General features: G+C 43.2%; 1 protein-coding gene across 1 annotated transcript in view; it reads right to left on the reverse strand.

The window, feature by feature from the left end:
• LOC142075098 (proprotein convertase subtilisin/kexin type 5-like) overlaps positions 1-19,171 on the reverse strand; it is a 307,009-nt gene that overhangs the window by 120,914 nt on the left and 166,924 nt on the right. Inside the window, exons 6-7 of the mRNA XM_075136116.1 lie at positions 18,793-18,881; positions 4,654-4,826 (exon numbers count right to left, since the gene is read on the reverse strand). Of these exons, the coding sequence (XP_074992217.1) occupies positions 4,654-4,826; positions 18,793-18,881 (262 nt within the window). The remainder of the gene's footprint in view (positions 1-4,653; positions 4,827-18,792; positions 18,882-19,171) is intronic.

The following is a 19,171-nucleotide window of genomic DNA, read 5'->3' on the forward strand; positions in this document are numbered from 1 at the left end:
TTTTTGAGCTTTTTAGGTCTACAACTTACAATATATTTATATTTAAAACACAGGCTTCCAGAATTTTTCATCCTTATAACACCACCATTTAAAAAAAATAGGACTTTGTCAACTGGAAGTATGATATAAAGGGAGCTTTGCTATTTGCATAGAAATTGTTTACTAGTAAAAGTCTCCGAGTATGTAAATTTAATAGAATTAAACAAAATACACTAAAGATGACAGAAAATCATTGTATTTGAGACAGGTTTAAAAATTCCTTTCGTCTTCCTTTGCCCTGATCCTGGGTAGAATTTTAAAGCATATTTAATTTCTGGTGTACATTTTCATTTCATAAATTCAGTTATTATTCGGTATCCTTTCTTGAAATAGATTTGTGTATTTCAGTTTATGGCATGTTCTGTCTCTGTGGGACTCTATGGAAAAAAATGTATAGTCATTTATCTTTGCTATTTTGTGCCAGATTTGGAAGGAGTAATCATATTAGCTCAGGAGATTTAAAAATAATAATAGTTCTAAAACACTCTGCATGAGCTGTTATTTGGAATAAGAGCTAAAGTTAAACTAGGCATTTTTTTCAAGGATTCCAGTCTCACATCACACTGAATAAGAAACTGTGGCCCTTGCATTCATTTCATTTTTACTTCATTAATTTAATAAAAAAAAACATTCACTTTAATTATACTTTAATTAATTATTATTCAGCACCACCTCTAATTTTCCAAAATAAAAAACCAAACATACTTTCCTTTTCAGATCCATTTAAAAAATCTTGACTGTACTCTTTTCTGTCCTGTTTTTTTAAAAATTAATATCCAGTTGTGCCTGCATATGCAGAATAAATGAAGAATATCAATCTTGAACCTTTGTATAGATCTGAAAGAAGGTCTTGTCAAACTTTTCTGTACCAATGTTGCTTTAATTCACAGGTACTAGAAGTAATAGTTATTGTTCAGTTCAATATTTCTAAAAAAGTAAGGTCAAGGTCTGTACACAGCATAATATGCATTTTTGTCCGCCTATTATTATTTGTTCAATTACTGTGACTGCTTGGGGAAATCAGTGTTTAGCAGGGTATTTATCCAGTCTTTACCTTGGACAATGATCTGATTTTTGGCACAGAGACAATTTGCCTTTTCTTCTCATGTTTGCTTCATCTTTTAAAATTTAACATCTTATGACAGTGTGAAGAAAAATAGAAATGATACCTTTATCCGAAAACTGAAAGGCATGCTTTATTAAAGAGAACATGGAAAACAGATTCATCTTAAAATTATTTTTGGCCTGCAAACTAAGCCTCTAAGTAAGGTGATGACTGAGACATAAATGTAAAGCCTTTCAGTATATATTACATTTTAAAGAACAAAAATTAGAGAAGTATTAACCTTAACCATTTACTTTTTCTTATTAATATGATTTTCAAAACTATCACAGTTTTATATAAGTTTTGAAAAGAACTTTTATTTCCTTAGCAGAAATGAAAAAGCTCTCACAGTCAGAGCTAGACAACATTTCCAAATACATGGAAATATTTAAATCTACTCAACTCTGCATGGGCCACTTTGGGCAGAACAAAAGAAGGCTGATAAAATGTAATAAAAGTTCAACCATTAAATAAAAAAAATTTAAAAATTGACTTGTGTCAAGAAATATAGCAAGCTATTTTTCTGCCATGTTCTCAGAAAAAAGACCTGCTCAGAAGTGTAAAATAAAATACTATATTTCCATTATATACTAGCACCTATGAAAACATAGGACAATGTAGTAGTACAATGAAGTTTATTTCTGGTCTGTAGGGTATTCTCTCATATTACAGCTATAATAATAATGGAATAATAATGCTTGTAGGTAGATCCTTGCCCATGGAAAATTAATCTATATTCTTGATTTATACCAGATTTATCCAGAGTTTGAAATTTTGATGAGAAAATTGCTGAGTTCTTCAGATATAGAAAAATAGGCTAAACTTCTCATGATTGCCTAATCCACATGAAATACAATATTTAAACTAAAACATACATATGTTTAAATATAAAACTTATTTTGTTCAGCCTCCCCTGTGTCCTGCAGTTCCAGTAGTGTCTCTTCAACACTTTATCGGTTTTTCTTCTGTGTGGTGATTATCAAAGAGTAGAATAGAATAGAATAGAACAGAATAGTTCAGTTGGAAGGGACCTACAATGATCATCTAGTCCAACTGCCTGACCACTTCCAGGCTGACCAAAGCTTAAAGCATATTATTAAGGGCATTGTCCAAATGCATCTTAAACACTGACAAGCATGGGGCATCGACCACCTCTCTAGGAAGCCTGTTCCAGTGTTTGACCACCCTCTCAGTAAAGAAATGTTTCCTAATATCTAGTCTGAACCTCCCCGACGCAGCTTTGAACCATTCCCACGCATCCTGTCACTGGATACCAAGGAAAAGAAATCAGCACCTCCCTCTCCACTTCCCCTCCTCAGGAAGCTGTAGAGAGCCTGATTAGGTCACCCCCAGCCTCCTTCTCTCCAAACTAAACAAACCCAGAGTCCTTAGCCGCTCCTCATAGGACATGCCTTCCAGCCCTTTCACCGGCTTTGTTGCCCTCCTCTGGATGCATTCAAGTACCTTAATGTCCTTTTTAAATTGAGTAGTACACTGTAGTGGGGTGCTGGGGTGTGCTGATATTCCAGCTGAAAGGAGAGGTGACAATGCATGGGAAGCAATAATGGAGATGCATTCAACCTTCTCACAGACTAGTTATATTGCTCTATGAACAACTATTCTAACAATGATTATTAAATACGGCAGAGGTCTCTGGGGGCAGAATCAGAGTCCTTAAATCTGTTTAACTGCTAAGCCCCTGGAATTTCTCACAGGATAAAGTACATGCTTGAGTATTTTGTTATGCTAGGCTTAACATGTTACATACTGTACAAGAAGCAAAAGCGTAAGTCTGCAGCTCTACACTGAATGGTCATCATATGACCAAATGAAAGGAAGGCAGTGGTCCGTTGCTGCATGGTTGGTAAAGCATTCACAATACTGAATTTTATGAGACATGTTTTTAACATTACATAGCATAGGATGAACACAGTCCTTGTCATTAGTTTAGCATTTCAATAATTGCTCTTCATAACTCACCTGTCAGGTGCACACGTATTATTATCCACATTGCGGGGGGGCAGGGGGAGAGTAAGCAATTTATGCAACTTTACCGAGGAAGTGAAAACAAACCAGTGACACAGCTGTGACTAGAACTGAAGAATTCACAGCTTGTGAATGCAATACAGTGGTTACAGTGATAGTGGGTATTAATTTTATGTTGTATTTATTTACAACTTATAGTCAAGTATATTGTAAATCACCTGAAACGCTGAACTGTCCATACAGACTGTCAGCTTGACCAGATGCTCTTGTAACTTTTTCTGTTATCCCTCTATACCCTGTTTCCTGTTATGTCCACTTTTTATTATATATCTTAAATTAATATAATCTCTCAATGGCAGATACTGTCTCTTACAAAAGACACAAGTCTTCCAGGCTGAATGTTAGTTACAGTTTGCTAAAATCAGTCTTGACACACCGGGTTAAAATTCCTATTGACTTAAATAATAGCTGCACTTTCTGATTTTGCTGCACAGTGTTACTATGTTCCAGTATTAGTCCAACAGTCTCAGCCTCTTCAAATAAATGTTTTGTACTAATCTCCTCTTTTCTGATCCTAGAGCCACTCACCATTGAACTAGGAAGTCTTCTGCTGCATTCAAAATAATGCTCAAACCTTCAAGTGCAGAGATTTAAAATGCTTTCCATCCAATCCTATATACTGGAAAGAGGTGTGAGCACTGGAAGACCAGGAATTCCCTGATCTATTTAACATGCAGGAGGGTGAAAGGAAGAACTAAGAATTGGCCTCTGACATCAAATTTCCTCTAACTGCTCATTTCCTTCTGTGGTCTTATTTGTTTGACAGTTATTTATTAAAGACAATTGAAAAGGTCTTATATTTTTTCATATAAGATGTTTGGGATTTTGTGTATTGTACTATTGAAGCTCTCTGGACTATATCACACAGAAACTGCAGTTGTACAGACTGTTAGACAAATGCATATGTAAGTTATAAAAAGGGTAAATGTTCTCTGAGATTAGACATACACTCTAAAAGAAACATGAGTGCAGTTTTTTTTTAGCTCCCAGTTTCCTATTAAATCCATCCAATTTCCATTAAGAAATTAAGTAAAACAGAACAACAAAAGAAAGGAAGGATGAAGGAAAAAGTCAAAGGCTTTTGTTTTATAATTTCATAGCAATTTAGAATTGATGATTTGGCACTGCTGTGCAAAGTACCATTTTTCAGTCTTAGCTTTTCTTGCAGAATTACATTATTACTTCAGGGCAGTTTTAAAGGACACTGAGGATGATATATTCCACACTGAGGATGATATATTCCAATTGACAATGAAGAAAGTTAGCTGATACTTCAGGAAGGATTGAACATCTAGTTGCTATACAATGGAAATGTAGTTTTCATTTTACACAAATGAAGCTTTTCTTCTTTCCTTAAGAATACGATTCTTCCCCGTGCAGTGCACTTGTACATACTGGGCACATGTACCCTTACACCCACACACAAGAGAAGATCCAGGATATGCACTTTGATGCCAACCTACCATTCTGATGCCATTCTCAAAGGCCTGACGCGCTAGAGAAGCAGGTCCATCCACAGTCTTACCATCATCATCAGGCCCCCAGCTGGCACTGTAGATGTGGATGTGTTGGGGATTAAGGCTCAGAGACTTTGCTTCTACCATGTCTGTCACATCTCCATCCAGCATCCGTACGCCTTCAGAACAAAAGATACAATGAACAGGACAACCAAACTCAAAGTGCAGTGCTTTTTTTTTTTTTCCAGAGAAAATTGTTGTGTAGGACATTGGACTGAATGATCCAAAAGATCTCTACTGTAAAAAAAAAAAAATCAATCTGTTTGGATATGTGTTTCCCTGATGAAAAAAATACTTCTATATGAAAAAATACAAATAGGAATTAATATTTTTGTCTTTCTTCAATTTTAAGAATTATCTAAAAGTCAGTTTATCCACTGTATAGCCTTTGAACTTTAACAAGAAACTTTTATACTAAAGAAAACTTAAAAAAAGACTTGAACCTTGAAATGTTTATATTTCTCACTTGAAGATATTATCTGCTTTGCTTTTTCCTTTTATACTTCAGCACTTAATTTGAGACATTCATAGCCCTAAGTATGTTGACAGACATAAACACAGGATGTCTGTTGACAGATAAACATAGCATTTTTCCTTCGTTATATGAGGTTGCAAAGAAGAAATGGGAGAAAGCTCTTATGTACAGGTCATAGAATCATAGAATCAATAAGGTTGGAAAAGACCTCTAAGATCATCGAGTCCAACCATCAACCCAACACCACCATGCCCACTAAACCATGTCCCTAAGCGCCTCATCTACACATCTTTTAAATACTTCCAGGGATGGTGACTCAACCACTTCCCTGGGCAGCCTGTTCCAAGGCTTGACCACTCTTTCAGTAAAGAAATTTTTCCTAATGTCCAATCTAAACCTCCCCTGGCACAACTTGAGGCCATTTCCTCTCGTCCTATCGCCAGTTACTTGGGAGAAGAGACCAACACCCACCTCACTACAACCTCCTTCCAGGTAGCTGTAGAGAGCGATAAGGTCTCCCCTCAGCCTCCTCTTCTCCAGGCTAAACAGTCCCAGTTCCCTCAGCCGCTCCTCATAAGACTTGTTCTCCAGGCCCTTCACCAGCTTTGTTGCCCTTCTCTGGACATGCTCCAGCACCTCCATGTCCTTCTTGTAGTGAGGGGCCCAAAACGGAACACAGTATTCGAGGTGCGGCCTCACCAGTGCCGAGTACAGGGGCACGATCACCTCCCTAGTCCTGCTGGCCACACTATTTCTGATACAGGCCAGGATGTCATTGGCCTTCTTGGCCACCTGGGCACACTGCCGGCTCATGTTCAGCCAGCTGTCAACCAGCACCCCCAGGTCCTTTTCCTCTGGGCAGCTTTCCAGCCACTCTTCCCCAAGCCTGTAGCGTTGCATGGGGTTGTTGTGACCCAAGTGCAGGACCCGGCACTTGGCCTTGTTGAACCTCATACAATTGGCCTCAGCCCATCGATCCAGCCTGTCCAGGTCCCTCTGCAGAGCCTTCCTACCCTCGAGCAGATCAACACTCCCGCCCAACTTGGTGTCGTCTGCAAACTTACTGAGGGAGCACTCAATCCCCTCATCCAGATCATTGATAAAGATATTGAACAAGACCGGCCCCAATACTGAGCCCTGAGGAACACCGCTCGTGACCGGCCGCCAACTGGATTTAACTCTCCGGGCTTGGCTGTCCAGCCAGTTTTTTACCCAGCGAAGAGTACACCTGTCTAAGCCGTGAGCCACCAGCTTCTCTAGGAGAATGCTGTGGGAGACAGTGTCAAAGGCTTTACTGAAGTCCAGGTAGACCACATCCACAGCCTTTCCCTCATCCACTAGGCAGGTCACCTGGTCATAGAAGGAGATCAGGTTGGTCAAGCAGGACCTGCCTTCCATGAACCCGTGCTGGCTGGGCCTGATCCCCTGGTTGTCCCGCACATGCCTTGTGAGCGCCCTCAAGACGAACTGCTCCATAATCTTCCCCAGCACCGAGGTCAGGCTGTCCGGCCTGTAGTTCCCCGGATCCTCCTTCCGGCCCTTCTTGTAGATGGGCGTCACATTGGCAAGCCTCCAGTCGTCCGGGACCTCCCCTTATTAACCAGGACTGCTGATAAATGATGGAGAGTGGCTTGGCAAGCTCCTCCGCCAGCTCCCTCAGTACCCTCGGGTGGATCCCATCTGGTCCCATAGACTTGTGAGCATCCAGGTGGCCTAGCAGGTCGTTAACTGCTTCCTCTTGGATTATGGGGGGTTTATCCTGCTCTCTGTCCCTGTCTTCCAGCTCAGGGGGCTGAATACCCTGAGGATAACTGGTCTGACTATTAAAGACTGAGGCAAAGAAAGCATTAAGTACCTCAGGCTTACCTACTGGATTATGCAGTATAAGTATACACAGTAGCAAGGCGTTTACAGAAAGTTACTAACAAATACCTTATGTGTAACATTATTCTACCTGAAACTACAATTTTGTGAACATCCTCTGTTGTGCAGAAGAGGCTTTTTAAAGATACAATCTGAAATTCTTGTGTTAAAAAAATCCATTAATGTGGGTTTTGACAAGTCAATGTGCCAGCCCTTGTAAAGTGAATGGCACCATGATGTTTTAAGAGCACTAGAATAAATACGGTAGGCTTAAAGCTGAAAACTGAGAGTATCTTAAAGTTGTTTTTTAACTAACTGTAACATTTTGGTTGAATTTAATTCTGACTGAGAAAACCCTTGATGCCAGTTTTAACCTAAATAAGAAGGAGGACCTTCATACGGTTAGTGTAACATTAGATCAAAGGAATATAAGATATTAAATAATAATTAGCATGTAACTGTATGATAGTAAGGAATAATGATCATTTCCACAATTAACAAGTTTGAAGCTTTTTCCCCTTTAAAAGGCCACTGCTATTTATAAACCAAATTTACATATATTAATTATAGACACATTCCACTTTGCTCATGAGTTCAGACTGAATTAACTTGATTGTTTACCAAGACCTTAACTTCCAGTTAACAAAAAGGTATAGGGGTTGCTTTGTTGATAGAGGGTCTATTTTATTTTCCTCACTCTAACTGACTTGAAAATGAAAAGTGATCATATTTCTAAGTTCACACAAAAGCTACCCATGTTTTGTGAGATAAACTTGTCCAGTGATCTCAGTATGAACTTTACTTAATAAAAAAGCCATTAAAACAACTTTGGGAATCTCAGGTTTTATTTTTCTTCCTCAGCATAATCTCAGAAAATTAATGATGGGTGTAACAATAACTCCAAATTCTGTCATTGGCATCTGAAGTAATTTACACCAGATTTTTTGTTAATGGTGAAGTGATCAAATCTAAAGCAACACGGACAAGACTGGGATTTAAGTGTTGCTCTGTTTTGCCAACAATTGACAGACATGCTTCAAGTGTAACTTAGATCAATGGATGTCTCATTGGCTATTAAAAAAAAATAATTCCCTCCCCTCCCTTCCCCTCCCCTCCCCTCCCCTCCCCTCCCCTCCCCTCTCCTCTCCTCTCCTCTCCTCTCCTCTCCTCTCCTCTCCTCTCCTCTCCTCTCCTCTCCTCTCCTCTCCTCTCCTCTCCTCTCCTCTCTCCTCTTTGAAAAGGCTGGAGTAGTTAATTTTGCCAATCACAAAACCTCCAAACTGCATTCAGCATGTGGTGATAGTGCAAAAAAAGCCAGAAGGCAATTAACAGACTGCATTTCTAGACTGTTTCACTTAAGACTTTAGAGTTCTGTAAACTTTTTCCAGTATTTGCAATAAGTGCCAAAATGTAAGTGGCATTTTATTCAGAACAAACTTTCAACAAATCATAGGAAACATGCAAAACTGTGCTGACAGCAAATTTTCTTTTAAAATGTTTTTTTTAATCAGCATCTGACTTAAGCTTAAAGAAACAGCTGAACTAATTCCTTTTCAACTGCAGACAATCTACATCTGTTCTGCCATAATTTCATGTAACTGTTTTCCCATCAGGACTCAAGCCCAGCCAAGTAACTAAGCACACAAATCCCCACAGATGCTGTGCAACTTCCACAATAAGTCTGTAAACCATAACAACATGCTAACCATCCCTTCCTATAAAAAGTCTCGCAAGCTCTGTAGGTGGTAATTTGCTAAGTGTGATTACTGCAGAGTCACACGTTAACAAAAAAAAATCTACCCCTTTGGTGCATTGCTTTGTTTTTTAAAGAAAGGGCCTATAGCTGAGATAAGCATGAACTACAGGCATAATTTTTTCTAAGAAACATCTCACAACCTGTAAAAGAACTGAATGTCCAGATTGCAATTTCACTCGTAGTTTCGTATCTGCAGATTAACTCCCCACTCATGCTGTTTTAAGAAGACTCAGACTTTCTAAGAATCTTTTTTCTGATCTATTTTGTGGTCAGAAGTTCTTAAATGTGTTGAAATGAGACAGAGTACAAACACATTTTTAAAAAAGTGAGCATTACTGGTGGATATCTTGTCAATGACTTTCCATCACAAAGATCATTAATCAGAGTTGTTCAGCTGCCAGTATTTGATGAAATATCAATGGAAAGGATTTCTTTTCCCCTTTGGTCTCTTCACTATCCCTTATGTGTCCAGAGTTGCAGCAACTCACATTTTAGTTTGAAGTAAAGACCCATCTTGGTGGACCAAATTCAACATCACTGTCAGCAGGTGCTCCTCTGTGTAAAAAGAATGTAATCGCTATACCTCAACTCTAGTTTTTTCTCCTAAAATGAGGGTCTTTAAATCCCTGGGAAATAAGCGAGCTGAACACTAGTTCAGTATAATATGATTCAACATTTTTACACTCTATCTGGCCCATGGAGAGGGAACACAACTTCTGCATATTCACATATATAGCTTATGGCTTTTATGAGGGAAGGGAGGGAGGCATGCAAAAATAGAGATTGGCAACAGTGAAATGCTTAAACATACACACCTAGTAGAAGGGGAAGCTTAACCTCCCTTCCCAATACCCTAGAATTCCCTCTTGCTTCTGATTTTCAGTCTCCTGAGGACTTATGTTTGAGATACTTTATAAGGGTGGTACATTATGTCAAGTGAGGTTTATACAGCTGCCACTACAGTATTTTCCAGCTTTCTTTAAACAACAGAGTTACTGATGGCTCTGCAGAAGCACTGTGTTAAGCAGAGTAGATGATACCATTTTTATTTCATTTAGACCAATGAAATTTCTTGAAGGCTGTTAGATTCTTGTGGTGGGTTGACCTTGGCTAGCTGCCAGGTGCCCATCAACCCGCTCTATCACTCCCCCTTCATCAACAGGACAGGGGGAGAAAAATACGAGGAAAAAGCTCATGGACTGAGATAACGACAGGGAGATCACTCACCAATTACCATCATGGGCAAAACAGGCTCGACTTGGGAAAGATCAATTTGATTTATTGCCAATTAAAAATAGATTAGAATAGTGAGAAACAAAAAAAAAACCCTAAAAACACCTTCCCCTCACACCCCACCCCTTCTTCCCAGGCTCAACTTCACTCCTGACTCTTCTACCTCCTCCCCCGCACCAAGCGGAGCAGGGGGGGTGGGGAATGGGGGTTAAGGTCAGATCATAACACTGTCTCATCCGCTCCTTCCCCCTCATACTGTTCCCCTGCTCCAGTGTGGGGTCCCTGCCATGGGAGACAGTCCTTCACGAACTTCTCCAATGTGGGTCCCTCCAACAGGCTGCAGTTCTTCAAGAACTGCTCCAGCATGGATCCTTTCCACAGGATACAGTCCTTCAGGAATGGCCTGCTCCAGCATGGGTAACTCATGGGGCCACAGGTCCTGCCAGAAAACCTACTCCTGCATGGGGTCCTCTCCACAGGCAGCAGTTCCTGCCAGGAGGCTGCTCCAGCGCGGGCTCTCCACGGGGTCACAGCCTCCTTCGGGCATATCCACCTGCTCCGGCATGGGGTCCTCCACAGGCAGCAGAGTGGATATCTGCTCCACTGTGGACCTCCATGGGCTGCAGGGGGACAACCTGAGTCACCATGGTCTTCACCACGGGCTGCAGGGGAATCTCTGCTCTGGTGCCTAGAGCACCTCCTCCTTTCCTTCACTGACCTTGCTGTCTGCAGGGTTGTTTCTCTTACATTTTTTCTCACTCCTCTTTCTCCCAGCTGCTCTTGTGCAGGGTTTTTTTACCCTTTCTTAAATATGTTATCATAGAGGCACTACCAATGTCACTGATTGGCTCAGCTTTGGGCAGCGGCTGAAACTAGCATTGTCTGACATGCTAGCAGCTCCTGATCAGATACAGTACTATTAATTGTGGAAATGTCCTGGTTTCGGCTGGGATAGAGTTAAATTTCTTCCTAGTGCTGTGTTTTGGATTTAGTATGAGAAGAATGTTGATAACACACTGATGTTTTCAGTTGTTGCTAAGTACCCTGCTAGTCAAGGACTTCTCAGCTTCCCATGCTCTGCCAGGTGCACAAGAAGCTGAGAGGGAGCTGGGAGGTTCTGGCTGGGACAGAGTTAACTTTCTTCCCAGTAGCTGGGGGGGTGTGTGCTGTGTTTTGGGTTTGGTATGAGAGGAGCATTGATGGCCCATTGATGCTTTGGTTGTTGCTGGGTGGTGCTTGCACCGGGGACTTTTTTTCGGCCTCCCATGCTCTGCCAAGTGCAGGGAGGTGGTTGACCCAGCTGGCCAATGGGGTATACCATGTGACATCATGCTCAGTATAAAAACCAGGTGTGTGGGGGGGCTCGCCCCCCAGTTCGTGACACGCGGTCAGCGGTTGGTGAGCAGTTGCATTGTGCATTGCCTGCTTTGTATATTCTGTTATTGTTGTTGTTATCACTGTTATTATTACTGTTCTACTTTGTTTTATTTCAGTTATTTAACTGTTTTTATCTCAACCCATGAGTTTTCCTACTTGTGCCCTCCCGAGTCTCTCCCCCATCCTACCGCAGGAGGGGGGTGAGCGAGCAGCTGCGTGGGGTTTAGTTGCTGGCTGGGGTTAAACCATGACAGTCCTTTTTGGCGCCCAACGTGGGGCACAAAGGGTTGAGATAACAAAAGATTAACTAGAGCGTATTAAGGAATTTATATCTGTTAACAGTTGCTGGACACAATATTGATTCATCTGTTCTCGATATTGATTTATCTGATCTGCACCATGCTCTTGTTTTTGCTGTACCTGTTAAAGATTGGTGTTGGATTTTATAGTCTGCTGTGCTCTGCAGTGATTAATGATGTTTTGCCTGGGAGATTTGTTACTAAAACGCTGGCATTGGGGGTTATTTGGTATTTGGGATTCGTAATGAAGCCATTTCTGTATTTCGGGTACCACCTCCTGGAGACCATTAGCAATTATACCTCTTCCCCTGAGAGGTTTTTTATGGAGGAAATAGAGAATGGCACCCTCACTATCTTCCTCTATGATGTCATCTCCTTTCTTAAGATAACTTGTCAGTACCTTGAACATCCCTGGGCAGTTAAGATACATCTATTGGTACTCCTTGGGAATATTGTTGTGGTTTTGTCCAAGGATAATAAGCAATTTAAGAATGTCATCCAGAGATCTGCCCCAAGGCTGGATAGTTATGAGTGGCAGGGTGTGTGGGATAGCCTGGGCAAATGCCTAGGACGGTGGGCACCCCCAGCATTTTGGAACTTCACCCCTGAACAAGTGCAGAATCCTGAAAAATTAGTAGAATATTTGGAAAAAGTATGCTGTCACCCTGGCCATTCTAGGGAGACACAAATCACTGCAATGTGCTGGGGCCTGGCCCATGCCTACTGAGCCCTGTTCAACACTATTCAGAACCCTCAAGGGGAAGAAAAGGTCTCTGGATCTGATGACAAAACAACAGGCCCTGTGGCTACCCCAAACCCCATGGCAGGCATGGCGGCTACTCCGCACCCTACGACAGAGAACCAACCCATGCCAGTATCAGTTGCCCCTATACATAAGAACAAATACACAACGAAATCAGCTTGTTTAGTAAGGGATGAAAATGAACCAGGACCATCACGAGAACAGGAGGAGGAAGAGGTAGAACCCGTAAATGAGATGGTAACCACCCGATCCCTATCCCTGAGTGACCTGCGAGATATGCAAAAAGACTTCAGTCTTCATCCAGGTGAGCACATTGTCACCTGGCTGCTCCGATGATGCTAGGATAACAGTGCCAGTAGCCTGGAATTAGAGGGGAGGGAAGCCAAGCAGCTGGGATCCCTTTCTAGGGAAGGAGGCATTGACAAAGCGATTGGACAAGGGGCACAAGTCCTCAGCCTCTGGAGGCGACTCCTGTCAGGTGTGAAGGAAAGGTATCCCTTCAAGGAAGATGTTATATGATGTCACCCAGGCAAATGGACTACCATGGAGAGAGGTATCCAGTACCTGAGGGAATTGGCCGTGCTGGAGGTGATTTATGATGACCTGAACAATGAGCAGTTACCCAAAGACCCAGATGAAGTCAAATGCACCCGACCCATGTGGCGGAAGTTTTTACAGAGTGCACCAGCATCACACGCAAACTCATTGGCAGTAATGACCTGGAAAGATGGAGAGGAACAAACGGTGGATGAATTGGCTGGCCAACTCCAGCAATATGAAGAAAGTCTCTCTTCCTCCCTACGGGCCTGTGTCTCTGCTGTGGAGAAACAGTCTCGGGAGGTCCAGCAACTCAAAGAGGATATGTCCTGCTCCCCACCTGCATGGACCAGTATCTTAGCCATTAGGAGTAAGCGTCCCTCTGCTCAAGAGAGGAGATATCATGGGTACACACCCCGGGCCACCCTGTGGTTTTACCTGCGTGACCACGGAGAGGACATGAGGAAGTGGGATGGAAAACCTACCTTGACCCTAGAGACACGGGTATGTGAGTTGCAAGGAAAAACAATCACACAAGGGGGTTCTCCCAGGAAAAATGCTGCTCCAGTCTCCAGGGAGCAGATCCCCAGACAGAGTAGAAGGGCTCACTTTACTTCTGATCTTAATAAAGGGACTTCTGATTTGCATCTACAAGAAGTGAGTAATGAATACTATGACCAGGACTAGAGGGGCCCTGCCTCCAGCCAGGTGGAGGAAAGGGACAACCGGGTTTACTGGACTGTGTGGATTCGATGGCCTGGCACAACAGACCCACAGGAGTATAAGGCTCTCGTAGACACCGGTGCACAGCGTACCCTGATGCCATCAAGCTATAAAGGGGCAGAACCCATCTGTATTTCTGGAGTGACAGGGGGATCCCAAGAGTTAACTGTATTGGAGGCCGAAGTGAGCCTAACCGGGAAGGAGTGGCAGAAGCACCCCATTGTGACTGGCCCAGGGGCTCTGTGCATCCTTGCCATAAACTCAGGAGAGGGTATTTTAAGGACCCAAAAGGGTACCGGTGGGCTTTTGGTATAGCTGCCTTGGAGACAGAAGATATTAAACAGCTGTCCACCTTGCCTGGTCTCTCAAAGGACCCTTCTGTTGTGGGGTTGCTGAAGGTCAAAGAACAACAGGTACCAATCGCTACCACAACAGTGCACCGACGGCAATACCGCACCAACCGAGACTCCCTGATTCCCATCCATAAGCTGATTTGTCGACTGGAGAGCCAAGGAGTGATCAGCAAGACTCACTCACCCTTTAACAGTCCCATATGGCCAGTGCGAAAGTCCAATGGAGAGTGGAGACTAACAGTAGACTACCGTAGCCTGAACGAAGTCACGCCGCCACTGAGTGCTGCCGTGCCGGACATGCTAGAACTCCAGTACGAACTGGAGTCAAAGGCAGCCAAGTGGTACGCCACAAATGATATCGCCAATGCGTTCTTCTCAATCCCTTTGGCGGCAGAGTGCAGGCCACAGTTTGCTTTCACTTGGAGGGGCGTCCAGTACACCTGGAACCGACTGCCCCAGGGGTGGAAACACAGCCCTACCATTTGCCATGGACTGATCCACACTGCACTGGAACAGGGTGAGGCTCCAGAACACCTGCAATACATTGATGACATAATTGGGTGGGGCAGCACAGCAGAGGAAGTTTTTGAGAAAGGGGAGAGAATAGTCCAAACCCTTCTGAAGGCTGCTTTTGCCATAAACCAAAGTAAGGTCAAGGGACCTGCACAGGAGATCCAGTTTTTAGGAATAAAATGGCAAGATGGACGTCGTCAGATCCCAATGGATGTGATCAACAAAATAACAGCCATGTCCCCACCAACTAGCAAAAAGGAAACACAAGCTTTCTTAGGAGTTGTGGGCTTTTGGAGAATGCATATTCCAGATTACAGCCTGATCGTAAGCCCCCTCTATCACGTGACCAGGAAGAAGAATGATTTCAAATGGGGCCCTGAGCAACAATAAGCCTTTGAACAAATTAAACGGGAGATAGTTCAGGCAGTAGCCCTTGGGCCAGTCCTGGCAGGACAAGATGTGAAGAATGTGCTCTACACCGCAGCCGGGGAGAATGGCCCTACCTGGAGCCTCTGGCAGAAAGCACCAGGGGAGACTCGAGGTCGACCCTTAGGGTTCTGGAGTTGGGGATACAGAGGATCCGAGGCCTGCTATACTCCAACTGAGAAAGAGATTACAGCCTGATTGTAAGCCCTCTCTATTGGCAGCATATGAAGGGGTTCGAGCAGCTTTGGAAGTGGTTGGTACTGAAGCACAGCTCCTCCTGGCACCCCGACTGCCGGTGCTGGGCTGGATGTTCAAAGGGAGGGTCCCCTCTACACATCATGCAACCGATGCTACGTGGAGTAAGTGGGTCGCACTGACCCGACAACAGGCTCAAATAGGAAACCCCAGTTGCCCAGGAATCTTGGAAGTGATCACGAACTGGCCAGAAGGCAAGGATTTTGGAATATCCCCAGAGGAGGAGGTGACACGTGCTGAAGAGGCCCCACTGTATAATAAACTACCAGAAAATGAGAAGCAATATGCCCTGTTCACTGATGGGTCCTGTCATCTTGTGGGGAAGCATCGGAGGTGGAAGGCTGCTGAATGGAGTCCTATACGCCAAGTCGCAGAAACTGCTGAAGGAGAAGGTGAATCGAGCCAGTTTGCAGAGGTGAAAGCCATCCAGCTGGCCTTGGACATTGCCGAACGAGAAAAATGGCCAGTACTTTATCTCTATACTGACTCATGGATGGCGGCAAATGCCCTGTGGGGGTGGTTGCAGCAGTGGAAGCAGAACAACTGGCAGCGCAGAGGTAAACCCATCTGGGCTGCCGCATTGTGGCAAGATATTGCTGCCCGGGTAGAGAACCTGGCTGTAAAAGTACGTCACGTGGATGCTCACGTACCTAAGAGTCAGGCCACTGAAGAACACCAAAACAACCAGCAGGTGGACCAGGATGCTAAGACTGAAGTTGGCTCAGGTGGATCTGGACTGGCAACATAAGGGTGAATTATTTATAGCTAGGTGGGCCCATGATGCCTCAGGCCATCAAGGAAGAGATGCAACATATAGATGGGCTCGTGATCGAGGGGTGGACTTGACCATGGACACTATTGCACAGGTTATCCATGAATGTGAAACATGCGCTGCAATCAAGCAAGCCAAGCGAGTAAAGCCTCTTTGGTATGGAGGACGATGGTTGAAATATAAATATGGGGAGGCCTGGCAGATTGATTATATCACACTCCCACAAACCCGCCAAGGCAAGCGCTATATGCTCACCATGGTGGAAGCAACCACCGGATGGCTGGAAACATGTCCCGTGCCCCATGCCACCACTCGGAACATTATCCTGGGCCTTGAAAAGTAAGTCTTATGACGACATGGCACCCCAGAAAGAATTGAGTCAGACAACGGGACTCATTTCCGAAACACCCTCATAGACACCTGGGCCAAAGAGCATGGCATTGAGTGGGTATATCACATCCCCTATCATGCACCAGCCTCCGGGAAAATCGAACGATACAACGGGCTGCTAAAGACAACACTGAGAGCAATGGGTGGTGGGACATTCAAGCATTGGGATACACATTTAGCAAAAGCCACCTCGTTAGTCAACACCAGGGGATCTGTTACTCGAGCTGGCCCTGCCCAATCCAAACCCTTACGTACTGTAGAGGGGGATAAATCCCTGTCGTGCATATGAGAAATATGCTGGGGAAGACAGTCTGGGTTACTCCTGCCTCTGGCTAGGGAAAACCCATTTGTGGGATTGCTTTTGCTCAAGGACCTGGGTGCACTTGGTGGGTAATGCGAAAGGATGGGGAAGTCCGGTGTGTACCTCAAGGGGATTTGATTTTGGGTGAAAATAGCCAATGAACTGGATTGTATGATGTTAATTGCTGTATAATACTGTATGTCATCACTTCTATGGTTACTATATTTCATATCAACGGTACTGCAGTAAGAATCACCCAGATTAATGAAGAATGAACTCTGATGAAACCGAGCAAAGTGCAACGATGATAGAACCGGACGAGCGCAGTGATAATGGAACCAGAACTGGCCTCAGCATGCAACAGTCCAACACCACACACCATCTCTCCTGCCCTGAAAGACTGTTATGACAGCTGGAGCCCAAAGTCATGGACTAAATGAACTCAATGGACATTTTAGAGGGATGGCCCATAGACTAAGGGAATGATATCTGTCTGTGTATATATCAAAAGACAGGAAAAGTGGTGGTGATTAATTGGAATGCATTGGAAAATGTGCGACCTGGGCATGACGTAGATGGTATAGAATAAGGGGTGGATACTGTCCTGGTTCCAGCTGGGACAGAGTTAAGTTTTTTCCCAGTAGCTGGGGGTGTGTGTGCTGTGTTTTGGGTTTGGTATGAGAGAAGCGTTGATGGCCCATTGATGCTTTGGTTGTTGCTGGGTGGTGCTTGCACCGGGGACTTTTTTTTTCCAGCCTCCCATGCTCTGCCAAGTGCAGGGGAAGCTGTGGCAGGGGAGCATAGCCGGGGTGGTTGACCCAGCTGGCCAATGGGGTATTCTATACCATGTGACGTCATGCTCATTATATAAATAGGAGTCGTGGTCCAGGAAGTAGTAATCGGTGCTTGGGTATCGGCCGTCAGGTGGTGAGTAATTGCATTGTGCATCGCTCATTTTGTATATTCTACCATTATTTTCATCATCATCATCATCATCATCATCATCATCATCATCATCATCATTATTATTATTATTATTATTATTATTTTCCCTTCCTTTTTTGTTCTGTTAAACTTTCTTTATCTCAATCCACGAATTTACTTTTTTTATCGATTCTCTCCCCCATGCCACTGGGTGGGGCGGGGAGTGATTGAGCGGCTGTGTGATGTTTGGGTGTCTGCCGGGTTAAACCACAACAGGAAACATGGCCTCAAGTATGCCTGCTCATATTTTTTAACTGTTGTCTATAGTATATGTAGGTAAACATATTTCTTTTTTCGCAGATGGCGTCTATTTGGGGGCAGAAAATCAACAGTTAATGAGTTTGAGCTATAGGTTTTTTTACTGAAAGCCAATATACCAATCCCATGATTTCATTAAAAATACAGAGTAAAACTTCACTTGAAGTGTTAAAAACTGGCACAGGCAGGCTACAGCCTAGGAGATATTTACATGACATTTTGACAGTCATTTCAGGAACCAAGCTGAAGGTCTTAATTGAGCATCCATTTACTAAGAATTGATAGAAATCACTTGGAATCTCCTGGCTGAACAGAACAAAAAACTGCAACCAAATCTCATATTTCAGGTAATAATGTGATCACACACAGTGATCAAAAGAAGATACTCTCCAACCACAGCCAAACAACACAAAAATATTTTTAGTTTTACAACTATGTCAGTGTTTTGTTTGGGATCAATATGCAAGCAAATATTCGTGATGTGTACATTTACTTCTGATTTGTCAAAGCTCAGTTAAAGCTTTGAATTTGTGAGAAAACCCAAATGTCCTAATTCTGGGTTTTGTGTTTTCATCAAAGGCCTTGCTTTCTATTTTTCTGTGTGTACCGAGAGTTGGTGTCCCAGGGAACAGTGGAGAAGCGGCATTGCAGACAAATTCCTTCAGTACTGGTATTTAACTACTATGCTACAATTACAATTGTTATCTATACAAATCTCCTCCTCTTCTTTAGAAAGCTCTGAATGTACCATTTGGTACAAATGACTCTTTAGTTACTTTTTTTTTTGTGGGAGACTGTTTCACATACCTCCAATCTTGGCATTAAAGGCGATTCCTACTGTGCAGTGCGAGTTGTTTGCAGTGGCTGCCACTTCTCCAGCACAACGGGTTCCATGCCTGCAGTCAGACAAACATTTTTTTCAAGTAAGCAAGATAATCCACCAGCTCAGATTGTTGGGATTTAAAGGCATTGACTTTGCTCATCCTCAGGTGCTAAAACCACAATTATCCACAATATCTTGCACTATGTACCTCCCCATAGCAAATTAATGCCCTTGTTACAACTTTTCCCGAAACACATTTTAGCATTATTATCATAACCATCTTCTTAAACTCTTCATGACAGACTTTCTAGCCGTTGGAAACACACACAGTATGTAACAAAGACATACTAAGATGATACATAA

Source organism: Calonectris borealis, chromosome W (assembly GCF_964195595.1).
Source record: "Calonectris borealis chromosome W, bCalBor7.hap1.2, whole genome shotgun sequence".
NCBI classification, from domain to species: Eukaryota; Metazoa; Chordata; class Aves; order Procellariiformes; family Procellariidae; genus Calonectris; species Calonectris borealis.